This window comes from Onychostruthus taczanowskii, unplaced genomic scaffold (assembly GCF_017590055.1).
Source record: "Onychostruthus taczanowskii isolate IOZ18803 unplaced genomic scaffold, ASM1759005v1 scaffold9, whole genome shotgun sequence".
In the NCBI taxonomy this organism is placed as follows: Eukaryota; Metazoa; Chordata; class Aves; order Passeriformes; family Passeridae; genus Onychostruthus; species Onychostruthus taczanowskii.
The window spans coordinates 4,577,344-4,597,074 of record NW_024506993.1 but is presented as its reverse complement, the minus strand read 5'-3'; the positions used below and the strand labels follow the sequence as shown (position 1 = coordinate 4,597,074).

The following is a 19,731-nucleotide window of genomic DNA, read 5'->3' as shown; positions in this document are numbered from 1 at the left end:
GAGAGGTTTCTTAATCAATGCATAGATAGTGCAAAATAATGCTTGTACATCAGATAAGTCATAACTAATGCATGTGAACCAGAGCATTTGTTTGATCAATTTATAGAATCTGAAAACAAAACTGTCCAATGAAAGATGAGTTTGTCTTTTTGCCTAGGGAGACAGATAAAATAATCAGTAAACATCTGGGAAGGTTATGGTTTCTGTGGGTTGATGGCAACAAAATCACACTTGATTTTAATGTGATCAGTTGCCTTATGTTATGTAATGGCTACCTGCATAATAACTCATGTATGCAGTAGCTAACATTTCCCAGGCATCTGTGCAAAGGATATGTAATTTAAACTATTTAATAAAGCTTTATCACTTCATGATTAATTGGATTGGCTCATGACACACAACTAATAACTCCCAGTCTGTATTGCGCTGTGCTTATTAGAGTGCTAATGGATAACTGGTTTAATCATGTGTCAATTAAAAGGATGAGTCGGTTTCATTTATTGCAATTAGATGGTTTCCATAAACTGTTTGCAGGAAGTATCTGAATTGCATCGTGTATTAGCTGTGTGTGGGCTCTGCTCCTGGCTCCACGTAATCTGGGGGTGAATCAGTTCAGGGGAGTTTTGGATCCACGTGTCCACTCAGGATTGTTCTGTGGTGCATGGCACTGAGCGTGGGCATGGGGCATCTGCCTGTGCACCAGCATGTAAGGGTCAAGAAGCTTTAAAAATGACCATTTTCAAAACTCTCTGGATGAAGCTTTTGCAATAACAAGTTTTTAATCGCTTCTTTGGTTGGGAAAGTGAGTTTCTGACAACCCTCCTGTTTGCTCTGTGGAGGTACATGGTCATGAAACCCAAACCATCTGTTCCTTTTATTCTGTGCTTGAGGAGATGAGGAGACATGATGCAGAAGGGACGCTGGATGGGAGAATGACCTGTGTGATGCATGGGACAGACTTAGAGGATGAGATACCAAAGTTTCAAAGTGATTTCTATGTTTGATCAGTGCCACTCACAGCGGGTGGAAGGAGAGCTGGTGTGGGGAGACTGTCATGCACACAGGAGGAGCTTTGCAGACACCTGGGAATAAATAACAGGAAATCTGTCCATGTTCCCTCCCAGTGCTTGTGACAGAAGCATCTGGTTAGGCAGGCAGGTACTGTGCAGCAGCTTTTATCCCAGAATAAGCATTATTTGAGCTCACCTGCACTGTGATGTGGTTAGGTGCCCATCTCCCTTTCCCAGTAAGTTAAGGGTAGGATAAGAGATGGCCCCAAGTTGTGCCAGAGGAAGTTTAGATTGAACATTACAAAGAGTTTCTTCACTGAAAGAGTTGTCAAGCACTGGAACAGCCTGTCAGGGAGATGGTTGAGTCACCATCGCTGGAGGTATTTAAAAGACACATAGATGTAGCACTTGGGGACATGGTTTAGTGGTGGGTTTGGCAGTGCTGGGTTAATGGTTGGACCTTATAATTCTGGAGATCTCTCCCAACCTAAACAATTCCATGATTCTGTGGCAGTAGCTGCAGTCTGGCAGCATGTGGCTGTCCACACTCTGCGTTCAGGGCTTGTCTGCCTCTTTGCCATGTGAAATACTCAGCAGATTTGCAGAAGAAATAAAGCCTGGGAGCATCTTTGCCCTTTGGGGAAGAATTTGGCAGAACACCATTTTCTGGGGCTGTTATCTCATTAAAAGACACAATACTTGAAGCTTTTGCTTACAATTTTTGATCAACAGTAGAGCCCTGGATCACCTGTGGAAGCTGGAAGGACACTTGGTGCAAGTAGGTAAAATAGTTGCATGAACAAGATGAGGTTCCTGGCAGGAGCTGTTTGAAATGCTGTGGAAATAATTTCTCCTTCCTGCTCCCTCTCTTTCACCAACACTTTTGTATATAGGAAAGATCTTCTGAGATGGTTTCCAGCACACTTGGCTTTGGTAGGCGGAGAAACAGTTCAAAATGAAAGAAGGTGGGAGGAACTGCTGGGTTACCAATTTTGCAACATTAGGTATCTGTAAAAATTGCCAGTAGCACACAAATGAGAATGCTGACAAGTGTGGTACAAAATTGGCCTATTTCCAACATGAGAAGAATGAATCCTTCCCTGAATGCAGCATTTGGGTGGCTTTTTTTTTTTTCTCATTTATTTCAGTGGTCTCTGAGGTGGGATGCACAGTGTTATTAGTGGGCAGAAAGAAAATATAAGCACTTCAGCAATACATGTATATAGTTCATGAATAAATAGGTAAGCATTTTGGGGGTGCATGTTCAGACATTGCTGGTAGGAATGTATAATCAAAACAATTGGGAGACCACTGATCTATAACTGTCTTGGTCATGGAAATAAAGCATCTCTTCGGTTTGGAAATGTGAAAGTGGTTCAGATGTGCAGCCAGAAAACAAGCTGCTGGATTTAGATGTGAGAATGCTTCACCCTTAATTGAAAAGGGAGTGTTTTTTACAAGTATCACAGTCAATGACTTGTCTTGAGCAGCTAATTAGTACGATTATTCCGCAGCTGCATTAGTTTCACCACAAAGGTTTTCTCTTGTTTTATCAAAAGGATCAGTGTCTCTGTGAATGTTTCAACATGACAGGTCTTAAATAGCAAGATGGTCCCCTGCCTCCCTGCCCCCAAAATGTGTGCTCTGGAAGAGCAGAGTTTGATCTCTTGGGGCAGTAAGCGTGGGTTCTCCTTTTTTTTTTTTGTTTCTGCCCTGAACTGTGTTCAACATCAGTCCTAAACAAAGCCAGAAAACTTCCAGCAGTGCTGGCTCTGGCTGTGGCAGCACAAGCAGTGCTTTGAGCAAGACCTGGAAGGGTTGCTGGCTCCCAGACTTGTGTGTCCTGCCAGCATCCCACAGGTATCAGCACTGGAGCCGGAGGTGGGGGTTTCAAGAGCAGCTTCCTCCTGGAGCCAGGAGGATGACTGCTGACTTGCCAAGGCTTGGCCCATGGATTTTGGTTCTGTGGCCTAAGAAATGATGAGTTGCTCTAGAAAGTGTCCCTGCAGTCCATGGTGAAGTCCTATGGTCTGTCCCATGCTCTGCTTGCCAATGGCTTAGATATATGTCTTAGGTGATAAAACTGTGTTGTGTTGGCTTGAGCCAGCCTGTTGCTCTTTGTAAAGGATGACTGGAATAAAGCTGTTACTTTTGTTTATTTTGCCTGTATTTTGTATCTGACACTGCTCAGAAGATGCTGGTGGGCCTGGGGTGGGAGCTGGGTTTTTTGTAGAGGTCTGTTTTCTAACTCTGAAAAGTCACTGCCAGCAAGCCCAACCCTAAGGTGGTATTATGCAGGAAATAAGTGAACTATATTTTGTCATTTTTTCATGGGAGAGGTAAATTTGCTTTACTTTGAGCTAGATCATTGGACTGGAGGATTATCCATACCAATCATTAGACTTGCTTCAGCTCTTTATTCTTAAGGAAAAAGGAATAAACGTGCCTACTACTGTCTATAAAAGTGTTTGTTTTTCTCATGAGCAGTTGCTTTAAAATTTGAAAGAGCAAATGGCTCTTTACAGCTGGATGTTGGCGTTGGGGGAATGGTTTGGCTGCAGTCAGGTTGAGGCAATCTAAGGTGGCCACTAAGTACCTGAAGTTGTTTGGCTTCGAGTTCCCCTCTCGCGGTGCCGCGGATCCTCACCCACCGCGCCCCACGTTCCCCTGTAACTCCACCAGCTCTGGCCTCCGGAGCTGCCATCCCGCTTGGTGGAAGCTGAGCTGTCTTTCTCTGGTCTTCCCACAGCAATTCCGAGCATCCTGGCGCTTCCAAGCCTCCCTTAAGCTCCTCCAGCATGACCTCACGAATCCTGCTCCGACAGCAGCTCATGCGTGAGCAGATGCAGGAGCAGGAGCGTCGGGAGCAGCAGCAGAAGCAGCAGGCAGCCCAGTTCATGCAGCAGCGAGTGCCCGTCAGCCAGACACCTGCCATCAACGTCAGCGTCCCCACCAGCCTGCCCCCCGCCACCCAGGTGCCCATGGAGGTCCTCAAGGTACGCACCTTTCCGCTCAGGAACTCCTCAAAACCTGCTTTATTTTACAGGGATGTGGTTCTAGGCATTTTCGGCAACAAAGTTTTGCAAATAAGCTGTGCCCTGGCTTAGTTTGCAGCTTGTTTTGTTGGCCTGGTAATGAAGAATGGAAGAACTTTTAAAAAGAGTTTGTGTAACTTTTGTTTTCTTTCAACTTTGTGATCTCCGGAGGGAGGTTTTGTAACAAAGCTAAGTTTTCCGTCATTTTCCCTTTGGAAAACGCTTCTTCATCTTTCTAGTGCTTAATTACTTTCAATACGAAGAAATTATTAGCAGATAACAAATCAATGTTTTGGTTTTTAAAGGAAAACAATGAAATCGTTTTGTAAGATGGAGTCAAAACTCTTTACAAAAGAGCTCCTCAGAAAGCCTTAATCTGAAATATGGGTGAGTTTCCAACTACTTGCAACAAGTCTTTGTAATCCTTTTTTTGTTTAAATGACTTGTTTGCTATTAGTAGCTTTGGATTCCTTGTCCCACTGGAAACTATAGGAGCTTGTTAGTGTCCCTCTGTCAAAGGGGATGTAGCTTGCTAATTACTCAGGGAAGAACATGCACAGCTATAAGAAAGGAGATAATTTCACGCACTGCTTAAATTCAAGTAGGCTGTAGCACCGTGAAATGTGTGAGTAAAACAATGTCAAATGTTTTGGAGAAGTTTGCTGACATATTTCATGAAAATATGATTTTCACCAGTTTTGTAGAGTTTGCTTCGCATTATTGCTGGATCTTTTTATTGCAGTTTGTTGTTTAGTCAGTGAGCATATTCTTACCACATAAGTTAGCTGAGCTCAGTGACAAACCGTTCATGTTGTGCTTGTTGCTCTTGTATAACAATTATATGCAGACAGAAATTCAGTTTTAAAATAGACTTGCTGGCTCAAAATTTTGAGGTGTTCTGTGTGACAGGTTTATGGGGAAAAGATGGGATAATTATATTTATTGAATCTGCATTATGATGTTGTGTTGTGAGCACTAAAACTAGCACTTGATTTGAGATAGTACAGTCATAGTCCAGTATGTGATCTAGGAGCAAAAAGGCAGCAGTTGAATTTTGAATTCTCTTTTTCCATACACACACATTTCCATTAAAAATGAAATGTAATATTCTTTGAGCATGTGTGCATATATCTATAGTAAGGAGTCTGAAATTGTCTGGGAAGAATTGTTTTGTCTAATGTTTGTATATTACTCACAATGTTTGTGTGTAACAATTTCTTCAGCCTGTTTCCAGGTTATGGCTGTAGTTGTAATTCAGATCCAGCAGATGTGTAGGTGCTATGATTTTTTTTTTTTAAATGCACCTAGCTAAATAAGCATATATTATGTTTTTACATCTTTTCATCCTAATCTGTTACAATATGGATTTTAGGGTATTTTTAAAGTACTTGTAGGTATTTTAAAATCCTTGTGAAAACTTGTAGGAAAGTGTTTACTTTTTGATGATATTTACTGATAAGGAAGGAGCATCTTGAAGGACCATTAGCAGTTGTCATTATTGTTCATTTTGCAAATGCCTCTTTGGATAGGGGAGGAGGGAGGGCAGCCCTTGATTTCTGAGGGACAAACTTCAGAAACCTCTGCAGCCAAAAGGTGATGCAAATGGGGTTCCTGAGATCTGGCTTGTCACAGGATCTGTGTGCAAAGCTGTAAACTGCTGGAGAACTGCTAGGAAACTTCACCCACAGGACTTGAACCTGACCCCTTGTCCCTTAGGATTCCAAAAAAGATATTTGTCCCCCATTTCCCTCTGATGGAGAAGGATCTCCTGGAAAGAGGTAGGACGCCTCTCCTCCACTTGTCTTTAGCCCAAAGAAGAGTGCATGACCCTGTAGAATAAAAAATTTGGAGAATGTGTCCTTAAGCAGCTTGTAAAATAAAAATAGTTACTGGCAACAGGTACTTTTTGGCGATGGAATTCCATTTTGAAGGTGATAGTTGTGGAAATATGAGCAACCTGCTGGACTAAAATGATGTCTGTTTTCTAATCACCTACATTTCCATAAGTAACAGTCAAAATTAGCAAAACCCAGTCCTCTTGGGCTCTGCCTGTGAGAGGAGAAAAAACTGCAAACTGAGGAAAACAGCAAAACTGCTTTGCATGGTTTTGCTGCTTGTGTTTTTGATGGAGGAAAGCAGTGAAAGATTCACCTTTTTATCCTTACTCATAACAGTGGACCAGTTCTGTACAAAAAAATTAGTACAAAATGCAAGGTTTGAAGTCACAATCTTCCTGAAAATTACCACTGAGGCTTCAGTGAGAGTAAGATTTGGCAACAGATCCATATAGTTTCTTTGTGATTTTGGGGTGGATTGTCTTAGGGTTTTTTTGTTTTTCGTTTTTCCAAATAGGATATTTGGCTCAAAAGCTGAGATTAACAATAACTCAGGATCTTCCTGGTGCCAGTGTGCTGACAGCCAGCTCTGGCTGCAGTGACATCATTTCCCTGCAGCTGCTTTTTACACTTCAGTTGTTTTTTAGCTGTAGACAAATTATCCATATGAGCTGTACAGAAGTTTTAATAGATAAATAGGGAGCTAAGTTGCTAACTTTACTATGCATATGGTCTGGCTTTAGTGACCTTAAAGAAGGAGGTAGACAAAACGAGGATTTTTTACACTTTCAGGAATGTTAACTTGCAAGGCAACTTTGTTTAAAAGTGATCTTTTTCAATGTTACTTCACAAACAACACCAAATCCAGCCAATGGTTTTGTTGTTGTGTTTGTTTGTTTGTTTTGGTACTTTGCATCAAAAAATCCCACTCTAATCCTGTTGAATTTGTCAGTGTTTAGTGGTTTTAATTATGTTGTGTGACTTGCCCTTTCACCCATATCTCGCAGTGTAAGAAGGAGAATAATACTTGCATATCTCAGGATGGTAATTCAGAATGACTGGTTTAAAAAGAAGCCAGAGGTGTTAATGAGCTTGGATTTTATATTTGTTTTCAAGATGTCCATTTAGAAACAATACAGAAAGAGAAATATGTACTAATCTATGTCACGTTGCATAGGCATCTCCAAATTGCATAACGTTTTATGCTCAAGGCCATGTGAATAAATTGGATTTCATTTTCTTGAGTAATGACTTCTCATTGCATCACTCCTCTGCCAAGTAATGTAGCTTGGCAAGGTAGGAGATGACCTGCTGGAATTCAAATTTTGCATTGCTTTGTGCTGCCTAATTAAGAGATGGACAGGGATAGGTTTGATGCTTTCAGAACAGTATCCCTTCAAGTCTGATAGCAAAAGGAAGATTTGTTACAGCTTGTGGTTATCCTTCTGCAGAGCTGGGATTGGCTTCATGGGCTGGTTTGTCTTTGAGCACCTTCTCATCCATCTCCAACACTACAGAGAGATGTCACCAGGAGTTCTTTGCTTCTGCTGCAATTTACTTTGTTTCTCTACCTTGGAAATAGGAATATAACATAAAAAAATTTTCATTGGAGTAGTTTCAAGCCCCAGTAAATCCCATTAAGGATGGGATCCATAAGGACCCATGGGTCCCATAAAGACACATTCCTTATGTTTTTATTTATTTATATTTAAAAGGATTAGCATCTTTGCAAAGAGCTCATGTTAAAACTGAATTGTTGCTGTGCTGTGTGGCTTTACCTGTATTGCTTTACTTGATTTCTGGATCAAGCTTATTGTATAGAAGAAGTATGACACAATCCCCTGAATCCTTTGAATCTGCCTGCCCAAAAGTCAGTGTGGCACTGCAGGAACTGTGGCTGGTCTGTGTCCTCTGCGGGAGCAGCAGCACACGAGGCTCAGGGCCAGCACCGGCCCACAGAATTGCAAATCAGTTCCACTGAAAATATTACCATTTCTTGCAGGATTGAAAACATTTCTGGTGGGCAGCTGACACCCAGCCCTCTGCATGTCTCACTAAGCAGATGGAAGGTGGAAAATGAAGGGTGAACGTTTCTTCCCTCTGGCCCTCCAAGTTACTTGTTGGCGTTTCTCGGTGCGTGGATGTGACACTTGCTGTCATGTTTCTGATGTGATGCACCAGGTCACGGGTTGATGGAACCTAAACTGGATGTCCTCTGGGTCCCTGTCCCTCCTGCTGGATGCAAATGCTCCCAGGGATGAGGTTGCTGCACATCCCCTTCGTCCTGAGTGTTGCCACACCAAATGCATAGCATGAAAGAAATCTTCTGAACTTCTCATACCTCTTCCTCCTTCTTTGTCTGCCTTTGGGGTTTGAAGAATGTAACTTTCCTTTGGCACAGATGGAAGATGCTTGATACTACTGCCAAGAACAGCCTCCAGGGCTGCAGTGAGAGCCTGCAGTGGTACAGATATCTTTGGAGAGCTGCATAAGCGCTTTGCAGGTAGTAAGGAAAAAGCAGGTGTCTTCACCAGCAGATGATGCAGCAGGTCCATTTAATCCCCTTTTAGCTTGTTTTTGGAGAACAAGAAAACAGTTCCCTTGCCTTGGGGATCTAAATGTTGAGGTCTCTGCTTTCTGGATAAAAATCTCTACTTGTGCATATACTGCCTTGCTAATAGGGCAGTTCACCCCAAAATATACACATGTATATTTTATATATATATGTATCTGAGACATATGTATGGAAGCATAGGCCACAAACTAACTTTTAATGTCTGTCCTTAAGCCATTTCAATCGTCTGTCTCCATACAACAATGCTTATAGTATGCTAAATATTCAAAAATTTGTTGTCCTCACTTCTGATTCCCCCTGCTCAGTTGCCTGGGTTTGTGGTTTCATTGTAGATGTTAATTCGTCTTTTGGTGCCAGAATTTCATCATGGCCTTTCTTTCTTGTCCTAAGCAAGGTGAAACCTTTCCAAAATCCTTATTCTGTGTACTGGATTCCCTGTCTTTATTATTCCAACATCTTTGCCCACCTCATGGCAGTACCTCATGGCTGATCACTGCTGATACTAGAGTGGGTGTGGTTGTCTTCTGCTCAGTGCCCTCCCATTGCTGCACTTTGTGCTCATCTTTTTCCTGTTCCCACTTTTTCTGAGTGGACAAGAGTGCAGGCAGCCTCTCTCCTTCACCCTCATGTCATTACTCACTCAGACTTTAAATATGCTACCACAATAATCTCTGCATCAGAAACCCTGTGTTTCTTCATTTTTGAAATGCCAAGCATTTCTTCCATTTGATGTTAATGACTACTGGACATATAAAAAAAAAAAAAAAATACCTCCTCCCATTCTTTTTCCAGTGTGTTTATTCCAGAGAGTGACCTGTGGAAGCTCTGCCTGACAGGGAAGGCTCAGCAGCTGGCAGTAGTGCTCTTGGTGTAATAATTACCATAAGACTTCGTTGTGTGGAGGACTTATCTCACAGTTCTGAAGAACAGAACAATGGGATGGCAAGATAAATGTGTGGTAGTGCCTGCCCCAGAAAATGTGTGTTTGTGGACATGCTTATCTGATTGAAAGTTAATTTAATCTCACCTGACAATGGTGGATAGTAGTGTGTGCTGGTGTGTTAGGTAAGCCTGGTGTGTATTTGCAATCAAGAACTTAGACAAGTGATTTGCCAGACTGAGTCTTGGTGAGCTGCAGATAAAACATTTAAACTAAAGTTACTTACTCTTGGTGACATACCTTAAGTCATCAGCAAATTCTTCATAAAGAAGAACTTGCATTTAACTAGAGAACCACTAAAGTCTGCCTTGCCTCTTCAGCCTTCATGTAAGTAAAAGTATCTCTCAAGCTGTAAATCTTTTGCTTGCTCATTGGGTTGAAAGCTATTTTAAAACAAGCACTGGTGCTTGAGGTCTGCATCAGTAATAGAGGTAAAATGTAAACTCTTGCTTAACACCCAGGGTATTAGACATTAAAAATGCATGGAATTCGAGGGGGCAGCATACTCCTGTGTGCAAGTATCTGATGGTTGACTGCTAGTGCAAAACCCTGCTCTCACCCTTCGTCCCAAATGCCCTTTTCCTGTGCATGCAAACAGGTGTGATGCTTGGCTATGGAGAGAAATGGTTGTTGCTGATGAAGGTGTTTGATCTTTCCATCTTGTTTCTTCAGCTGTGGTCACTGTGGCACAAAAATGCAGCTCCCAAAGTTGTGAGATAAACTGTGCTTGCTGCTGGGGATGAGAGGATTTCTTGGGAAAATGATGTGAGCAGAGTGAGAAAATAGGTGAGAAACTGCTGCTCATCACAGAGCTATTGCCTTGCAAGTTCACTGTAGTTACCTGGAAGTTTGAAATAACTCATTTGCCAGAGAGGAAATCAGGATGTACTCAGACAAAATGATGCAGATAACTGGAGGTCCAAGCTCTGATTGCTCCTTGGAAATTCTTGCTGGTTTATATCCTGGTTGGTGGTCTTGAGGATTTGCTGTCTTCCTGCTGGCAGGGGAACATCCACAAAATTAAGAACTTACTAAGTTCGGTCTGTTACAGCTTCAAAGCACTCTTTTTTTTTATGGTCTAGACATATTATCTGCTGGCTGAGTTACCAGACCTTGGGAAAATGGTGGTTCACCACGTGTCAGTGGCTGTTTTGGACCTGCAGATGATGAGTTAATCTTGTGCAGATGAAGATTTGTAGGTGCCCATAGTTGTGGGTATTAAGAGCATTGATGAGGCTCCACAGCCCTCAGCTAACAAAACTTGTTACCAAGTCCTTTGTCAGGCAACATGAATTTAATAACCACCTTGCTCCTGGAGCCAAGGCTGTAAGAAGAGGGTGAGTGCTGGTCACTGCAGTTGTGTTTGCTGAAGCCACGGCTTAATTTAGCAGAAAATAATGCCCAGAGCCACACACAGTGCTGGCAAATGTGGGGGCTGGGGGGATATCCAGGGGGGCCTCTGCTGACACCTTTGATAGGCGTTAAATTTTAAATGTGAAAACTCAGATCTGCTTAAAGTAATCGTTGGGTATTAGGTATACTCACAAATATTTGAGTTCTTCAGCTGGGTTGGCAGCATTATTCTCCAAGATGCTGAACCTGTGTAGTGAATGAATTCAAAGTGACAAGCTGGAGGCATTCCTGCCATTCAAGAGAGGCTTAAGGAATTTCTTATTGGCTAAATTACAAATATGTAGCATTTTGCCCAGCACTGCATGGCAATTTCAACCTGCCTGACCGTGACAAGATTAGTACTTTTCTTCCCCCTCCCCAACAGTAATTTTTTTTTTTTTTTAAATTAGATTAAGAAGTACCAGGCAGAGATGCAAAAGCTTGAAAGAGTGAAAACCAGCCTTACCTTGAATGATTCTGTCTGTCATTGGATTGGTTCCTTAATTAGCCCCATGTCCTTTAACCTCTTGAGAAATAAGTAAGGGATAAATTTGGGGATAAAGACAAAGACGCCTGGAGATTTACCACACACCGCTAGGTAATTCATCAAGGAATGTTGGTAATTAGCCCTGCCTCTTTCCTTTCTGGCTCATTTAATAAAACTGGTTGATTTAAAATAATGCCTGCTGGTTCATTATCAACTACTTTAAGAGCCAAGTTATGAACTTGAAACAAAACCCAGTATTGTGTTGTCTGCAAAGGACCTGGCAAGTGTGTTTTGTTTTGTTTTTCATAAAAAAGAAATTGCTCTGTCTGGTTATCAGTCTCCCCAGCTTGATAATTAAATATTACTTTGTTTGGATTAGCATTTGGCTTTTTGGGTGTATTTATTCCTGGTGTCTACTGCTGAGAGGCAGAGAAGAGGGGAAGAAATCCAAGATCTTGAAAAGGTACGTGTCAGATTGTGTTAAGAAAGCATGGCCTGATGGAATTCAGCTGAATAAGGACTTTACAATAGTAGTAGTTGTCCAGTTGAGGAAATGGGCAACTGTTTTAACCCTTTGTCTCTCAGAATTGAGTTCCAGCTAAGTTCCTTGTTCTTTGAGCAAAACGATCCATTTTATTAACCCATCTGTGTAGTGCTTGTAGTGGAAATTTTCCCCGAGCTGAGGACAGAACTCATCTAGTTTGTATTTGCTTGGGAAGCCGTGCACCAGTCTCTCTTTTTCTTTGTAGATGGGAATAGCATTACTTGGAAGTTAAATAGGAGGATCAGGCTGACACTGGATCAGCACTGCTGCCTCTGCAGTGTCTGGGAGAGTATCTCAGTGCCCACTTGGAGTTTGTTACAGCAACAGTGGATCTGGTTGGGTCTGGGCTGGTTACAGCCACGGGATCTGGTTGGGTCAGTCTGCCTGAATTAAAAAATGAACTTACTGTAAATCTTCCTTTAATAATTAATGTCAGTCTTAGGTTGCAACACCTTTGAAACTGTTGTGGGCTAGCACAGCTAGCAGTGCTGGCCTTCTGCTGATGGAATCCTCTATAAGAGTTTCTGAACGTGGAACCTCTCAGTATCATTTGGAGCAGAATTGGATGTAGTGTTTCAGTGCAAATAAGAAAGAACATCCTCCTGCGCATCTTCCATCCATCTCTTTCCCATCCCCTGGGGTAGTGCTTATTCTTGGAATCTTGTGTTCCATAAGTGCTTTTGTGACCCAGCAAAACTACCTGTCTGCTTTTATATGCTTGGCAGATTAACAAATAAAAAAAGAAATTAAATGTGATGGTCTCTGTAGAACTATAACTCTGCCAGTGATTATTTTGTCACCAATGATAAAAATAATTTATTCCTGCAAACAATTGCAGAGAGGCCTCTGGGGTGTTGGGGTAACAGCTCAACCCTGCAGGTTGTCACTGGAAGTTCTGCCACTGGATGCCAGTTACCTATTTATTTATTATTTTGAGACCTGTTAATAAACTCTGATAGTTTAATTGATTTTAAACTATGTTTGCTTTTTTCAGCTTGTAATGATTTGGAACAGAAAATCGCGTTATCTTTTAACCAAAATAACCCCCAACAAACAAAACTCTAATACCAGTTTTTGTAAAGTTAGAATGTCCATGCCAAATGAATAGTTTGGGTTTCACATATCATACTATTATAACATACTGGAACAATATTTATTATGAACCTCTGTGACTTTATGTCCTAGATTTACTGAATATCAGTAGTTGAAGTTTCAGTCAGTTGTTTGAAAATTCTTGTGTAAGTTATATAGTGCAAACAGATTGTTTTTGAGTTGATCCCCAGCAGCAGGCACTTCCACAGCAGTGTTACAGTAATGAAACAGTAATTCATAGTGCTGCACTTCCATAATTTCTCAGCAGATGGCATTACATTTTCCAAGACTGTGTATTCCTTGGGAAAGTGCTCAGTTGTCAGGGAATTCATCATTCTAAACTATTCCCTTCAATAATGAAGGCTAATACTCAGCTGTTAAGCCTGTTTTGACACATTATATTAATCATGTTGTTTGGTTGTGTTGTTGTATTTTATTTTCCCAGAGGTGCCTTTAAGCCATTAACCAAGTAAAAACTGTATGTGACAGTTGTTGCATTCAAGAACTAAGGCAGGCTGCCTGCTTTTAACTAAAACTGCTACTGGTGTCCAGCAGAAGTGATAAACTTTTTCAGCATGTGAGAATAGAGCATTAAAAAAGGTTAAAAGACAATGTTTTCTATTGAACATTCCCAGTCTTCAAAGCTACGTAAGACACAACTGTTCTGTGTTAAATTCTGCCCCCCTTCCTGCTTTGTGCTGCAAATCCTGGATTTTGTACAAAATGTCAGCTAGTGGAAGAAAAATCATTTGGAGCAGAATTTCATGCCATTGTGGAAACAGTAACAAATATCAGTGTTTCTAAATAAATGTGGCTTGCAGAGCACAGAAGGCATCAGCTGTTTTTGGGCACCCCTCCTCTTGCATCCCTGGCTTCTGACAATGTTTTTGTCCCTGACCTGGCTGGAATCCATGTCCTGTCCTCCAGTGGACACCCTGACATCAGCAGGAGCGTGTCTTTCGTGTCTAAAGAAACCAAAGTTTCAAAGAGCTGGTTTTCTTTCTTGGAACAATGTGCTCCTTGTATCTGTCTGTGTGTCCATCCTCTCCTTCTGAGTGCAGAGAGGGGCAGATCTGCTCACCAGGGAGCATCCCAGGCCATGCCTGTGCCATGGATCTGGAATATCTGGCAGCGCTGTGGGCTTGGGACACCAGCAGCAGCCAGGCACCTGGAGTTATCCTGACCTACAACCCAAACCACTCCTTTAATCTCAGAGGAAGCTTGGAAGTTAAGCAAGGCGAATCAAAGCTTGTATTTCAGGCTGCCTTCCTAAAAGTCGCCCAGAAGTTCCTGGTTGAAACCAAAACTAAATTTTGTTGGTGGACGTAATGGTTGGCTGTGAATTAAATCTTTCTGTTCTGGCAGAGGAAAATAACAGTTCTCTTCTTGGAAATTAGTCCCTTCTTTGAAGATACTTGAAGGCTGAGGTGTAGCAAACAGCCTGTCTGCCTCTCTCAGGTCTTCATAAAGCTTGTGCCAAGGACTTGCAGGCAACACACTAAACTTTTAAGACTGCTTCTAACTTCCTCAGGCTGTGACTTGTCTACTTGTGTTTTTTTTCTAGAGGTGTGTGGATTTTTTTTTTTTTTGGTGGATTTGGGCAGCTCTGGGAGTAGTATTGTCAGAAAAAACTTATTCCAGTTTACCAATATCAGTGATCCAGAGTGCCTTTGCCCTTAACCAGCATCTCTGTCCTGATAGCACCCAAGTCATAAAACTTGGTTTTGTAAAGTTAGAATGTCCTGCTGTTAGTTCTGCTACAGCCTCATGTGAAGTAGAGCTGTTCCATTGAGCAATGTAACATTTCAGAAACAGCTTAAAAGTTAATTATAATAGTGCTTTAAAGTTAATTTTTTCTGTCTTATTAGACAGAAAATTCTGAGAAGTGAAACTTCTGTTTAAAAATCATGGCAATCATCTATATTATCAAAAATTACTGATTGAAAACTGTCCATTGAGCTGTCTGAAAGCATTTTTTCTGTAGTATTAATTTGTCTGTTACACGATTCTGCTTCCTGACTGCCATCAAAACCATACTTTGCTGAAATACCTGTGTCTCAAAGAAACAGTTTGTTTAGGGAGAGAATAAAATGACCTTGAATGAGTCAGCACTTGTGTGTAGCAGTCGTAAGCCTTCCGTGCTCTTTGCTTTCCAAAAGGAAATGAATTCTGGACCGCAGGCACCATTCATTGCAGGGCACTTAATGGGCTCCATTCACATGAAAGTTCATATATTCCTTAAGGCTTCTGCCCTCTATGGTTTGCTGTGTAAAAGGAAGAATACTATTTAATCATGCTACTTTGGCTTTTCAAAAGAGTTTATCCTTTTCGTGCACTGGCTTTTTGAGGGAAGGAGTGATTCCTTCTGCTCTGGAGTGCTGCTTATGCAGTTAGTGGTCGCTCTGTGCAAAGTGCCACTTCCTCTGTAGGTCATTGTTCCAAATTGCCTTTTGCCTTTCCCTGCACTGTTTGATCTGAGACGTGAGGAGAAAGCTTCCAGCCAGGGATTCTGCAGGATTATCCTTAGAAAACCCTTCTCTCTGAACTTGCACCTTCCCCAAAGAAATGTATTAATTCCGTTTATCTGCTTTGGTTAAAGGCTTCAAGGACTGAGTTGGGTCTCAGTGGCTCTGCATGATCTGAGCACAGTCTGGGTGTTCCTCCTTGGATGCAGAGTGAGGAATGTGCTGATTGCTGCTGGAGCCAGGGAACAATGACAGATACCTGTTAGAGGAACAGTGTTCAACTTCCTGTTTTCTTCTCTGATAGCTGCAATTCCAGAAGACATGCCCAGATAGCTATTGCTGCCAGCTGTACACTGCCCAGTCAATGGGCAACTTGATGGGGTAAATCAGGAGCAGGTTTGGCTGATATTCAGTCATGGAATCCTGGAATAATTTGGGTTGGAAAGAACCTTAAGCATCATCTAGTCCAGCCCCTCTGCCATAGAAAGGTGACTTTTTAAACATCACTTTAGTGGTTTTGATTGCCTGGGTTGGTGTAATCCTGCATATATCTGTACCTGTGTCACAGGGAATGGCTGTGGCAAGGCAAGAACAAGCAGTTGGACATCAGCCCTGGCACCTTTTGGGGCTGACTCTGCCTTTAATGTGGAGCAGCAACACGATTTTGAATTCCCAATTGCCCCCACATATTACATATTACCTTATTTTTGCTCCGTGCTGTTGATGAGTATTAATTAGATTCTTGTCAGAGGAAATTAAATCACAAGACTCCATGTTATCCAGCCACTCCTGGGAGTTCAGTCTGAGAGCAGACTAGAGCTGGTCTGACACCAGTGGCTTGAAACACAGCATAGTGTCCTGAACCATTCACCTGTGGGTGCCACATCTCAGACCATGCTGTTGGCTGTTGTGGATGTACTGGCATCTCCTTGGCTCCAGCAGATGTTAAAATATCCTAAACTTTCACTTTTCACTTGTTCAAGCTTCATTTAAAATAAACTCTGCAGTGTGAGCTTATTTTATTTTTAAAGCAAATTAAAAACAATTTGTTCCATCCTGTAGTATTATGCTAAAATGGGCTTATATTTGAGGTTTAAAAAAGGGCAAGGGAGGTGGGGAAGTCTGATTTAAGATCTAGTTAATCTCCATCTAGTTAATCTCCATCTAGTCTCTAATTACATCCCTAGCATCTGGTTGCCTTGAATTCTGTTATGTTCCCATACAGTTTCTTGAGTAGCTACAACCTTGTGTGTGTTGTCAATTAGTGATGTGAGGTATGTTGTGAAGTACATGTCATGATGTTTGTATTTTTCAGTGTTAAAAGGAGATGCACTTTTTTTGCATAAATACAGTTTTAGTGAAAGATACTTTGCCTGTTTCCCCTTGTGAACATCAAGCTGTTCTTGCAATAGCACTTCAAGGGTTACGTTAGTGAGGGTCAAGTGCGGTTTAAAATAGGATTCTTCTGAGACCAAGCCTCCAGGCCCTGAATTTCTTTCTCAAAAGACATTTTGATCTTCTGACAAACTATTGCTTCTGAATTTCTTGGTGCTTCATATTTGCAGCTAACCTTTGGAGAACTGGAATGATAACACACACTCCTCTTTGTGTTTTGTGAATGTGCCTCCCCTGGTGAGTCGATGGCTTGTGCTTTTTGAAGTTCAGATGAAAATCATTAAAAAGAGTTTTCTGTAAGATGTTTGGAAAGATGGAATTTTTCTGGTGTCATGTAATAAAGTGTGTTTCCAGTCTTGCAGAAAGAGCCCTAACCCTTACCTTGACAGGACTTCACAGAGGAGAGAATCAAGAGCTTGTAGTCCCTTACAAGCTGGAGGTTTTATATTTGCTCACATGCTGCAAATGCTGCTCTGACAGGTTTGTGCATATGTTGGAAAAACACCATGGTAGAATTTCAGACTATCTCTTTATATAACCTGTTTATCAGTCCTAAAATTTTTGTGATAAGGAACACTCTTGTGCAACATCTGTTGAAGTAATGAACCTGAGTGCAGTTCTTTATTACAACTGCAGTATAAACTGGGCTCCTGACAGCTGACTGGGGTTTTGTCCAAGATTTCACTCCTTCATTTGATGGTCCTGCCAGCGCCTCATCCTTTGGCTACATTGAGTGCCATTTATATGGACAGCAGCTTCTCATTTCACAGGGTAAATAATTATTTTCCTGCCATATGTGAAATAACACGAGGAGGAGGAGGATTTTCAACAGCTCATCTCGGGAAGACGTGGAGGGGCAGGTGTGGGGAAGGTTAAAAAAATCGGCCAAGGGGATGTATCTTGTTTTTGTAGGTATAAAATAGATTGTGATGTCATGCCTTCATGCGTGTAAAGCTTGAGATCTTAAAGGGCTGAATTGTTGGCATCCTTGTTTAATAAATGAGCCCATGTTACTCTTGGTTTTTTTTGGGAGCCAGACGATAGCTACTGTCTGACTGTTGTGGGAATAAGATCATGGGTGCAGAAGCCAGGTCATGCAGCCTAATGCCTATTTGTCCTAAATATGTATTTCTGTTACAGAATTATTATGGTGGCATGCCTTTAGCTAAGATATAACTATAACAGTAAATTCCATTGTGGTTTCTGGGTTTAAAATTAAGAGTGAAATCAGCATACTTAATTTCTCACTCTTGTTACTTTTAATCTCTTGTGGCCGCTGTGATGTCTGCTCTGGCATCTACTTTGTGAGTGATATGTCAGGAAAGAAAAGATATGAAGTTGCTTAATGGAAGTGTTGGATTTAAGCACTCCAATCTCAAGGAAGAGCCACCATCATTCAAAAGCAACCCTGACAGTGTTGCTTTCAGTTTGAATGCTCTGTGGGGCATCAGTTTGGCCCCCTGGGTTAATTCTCCTCCAGAGCAGTGTCATGCTACTCCACACAAGGGGTGACCCACCTTTGTGGCTTGCCAAAGTCCTCAAAAAAATCCCTGTTCTGGTATTTAGCAGAATGCTTCAGATCACAGCCAGTTGGGTTTGCATGAAGGTGACTTGGATTATCTTACCTTAGCAAACATGATGATCAAGCACTCTGAGGGACTGAAACTCTTTTATTATAACTCAGTAGGTTTTAATACAGTAATAAATAACAGCACAGCTCGTTGATCAGAAGGATAAAAATCAAGGAGTTCAGTGGTAAGCCAGCTTGCATTTCCTTCATGTAAGTGAAGTCAGTGATTTATTATTATTTTAGGCTGTGTCTAACGATCATATTAGTGGTGTGAATAAAATGAATGTATCCGGAGTGCTTTATTCTTCTGCTTATTTGAGCCTTCCATATTGGGGCTGACATGAGACATCATCAGCTGTAGGCAAAGTGGTATAGAGCCCAGCTAAGTCCTTCTGATTCTTTACTAGCTGTAACATGTAGAAGCTCAGGGCATGTTACAGTGTAAAACTGGTTTGAATTAACACCATCTTCATTCTCTTGCCTTTTCTGCTGTCTCTGTGTGTTTGCTGTAAAGCAGATCCCTTCCAAACAGGTATGTTCCAGGAGCAGTGGCCTTTGTGCTTTTAGCCAGTGTGTTGCCAAGTGCTTTGTTAAAATAAATGGTCCTTTCAGAATTATTTTCAGTCATATTTTGGGATGCTTCTTTGCATGTTTTGGTAGGAAGGCTTTCCAGCTGATGTTGAAAGCTGTTCCAGCAAGCACTGTTTGGGTTTTGGTGAGTTTGTATTTTCACATTGGGGTCATGATTGGTGGCATGCTCTTGGTATGTGCTGTGTAAGCGACCTTCAGAGCAACCCAACATGTCCTGTGGAATTATGTGAACAATGAATGGAGCAGTCTTTCACTTGATTTTTTCCAGACAAGTAGGTCAGAAGTGTGGATGTCTTTGGACAAGTAAGCAATAAGATGTGGAGGTTGGGCTTGATGACCTTTAAAGGTCCCTCCAACCCCAACTATTCTGTGACGTCCTGCTGATGTACAGTGTGCTCCCAAAAAGAGGAGATCTTTCTCTGTGATAACCCAAGAGTTGCATTTGAGTTTACAAATGGCTTTTATTTAAAAAAGAGAAGGATACAACTGTTTCTGTGTGTGGCATTTGGGTGTTTGATAGATTTTGATCTGGTGCCATCTTTACGTCTCTTGTGTTTCAATACTGAATGTTGAAGTTTTGTAAATAAATACTTCAGTAGCCCACAGGCAATATTCTGAACACCAATTCATTCTTGCAGGCTAATGCTGTGGATATGAAAGACTTGTAAATCAAACTCTCTTTTTGCTTCGCCCCAAAATGCCAACAATTACACTCCTCAACAGTGGAAGTTATCTTGGCACAGGTGTGTGTCCATGTGCTATATATTTGAGCAGCCCTTCACAAACCTTATAGTGACAAA

General features: G+C 41.5%; 1 protein-coding gene across 11 annotated transcripts in view; it reads left to right on the top strand.

The window, feature by feature from the left end:
- Positions 1-19,731, top strand: part of MITF (melanocyte inducing transcription factor) — a 97,204-nt gene that overhangs the window by 51,814 nt on the left and 25,659 nt on the right. For 10 of the 11 annotated variants that reach the window (XM_041425886.1, XM_041425882.1, XM_041425881.1 and 7 more), the window contains exon 2: positions 3,760-4,006. In XM_041425886.1, the coding sequence (XP_041281820.1) occupies positions 3,760-4,006 (247 nt within the window). Of the gene's footprint in view, positions 1-3,759; positions 4,007-7,882; positions 8,014-19,731 lie in introns of those variants that run through there. The other variant, XM_041425890.1, reaches the window with a different exon arrangement.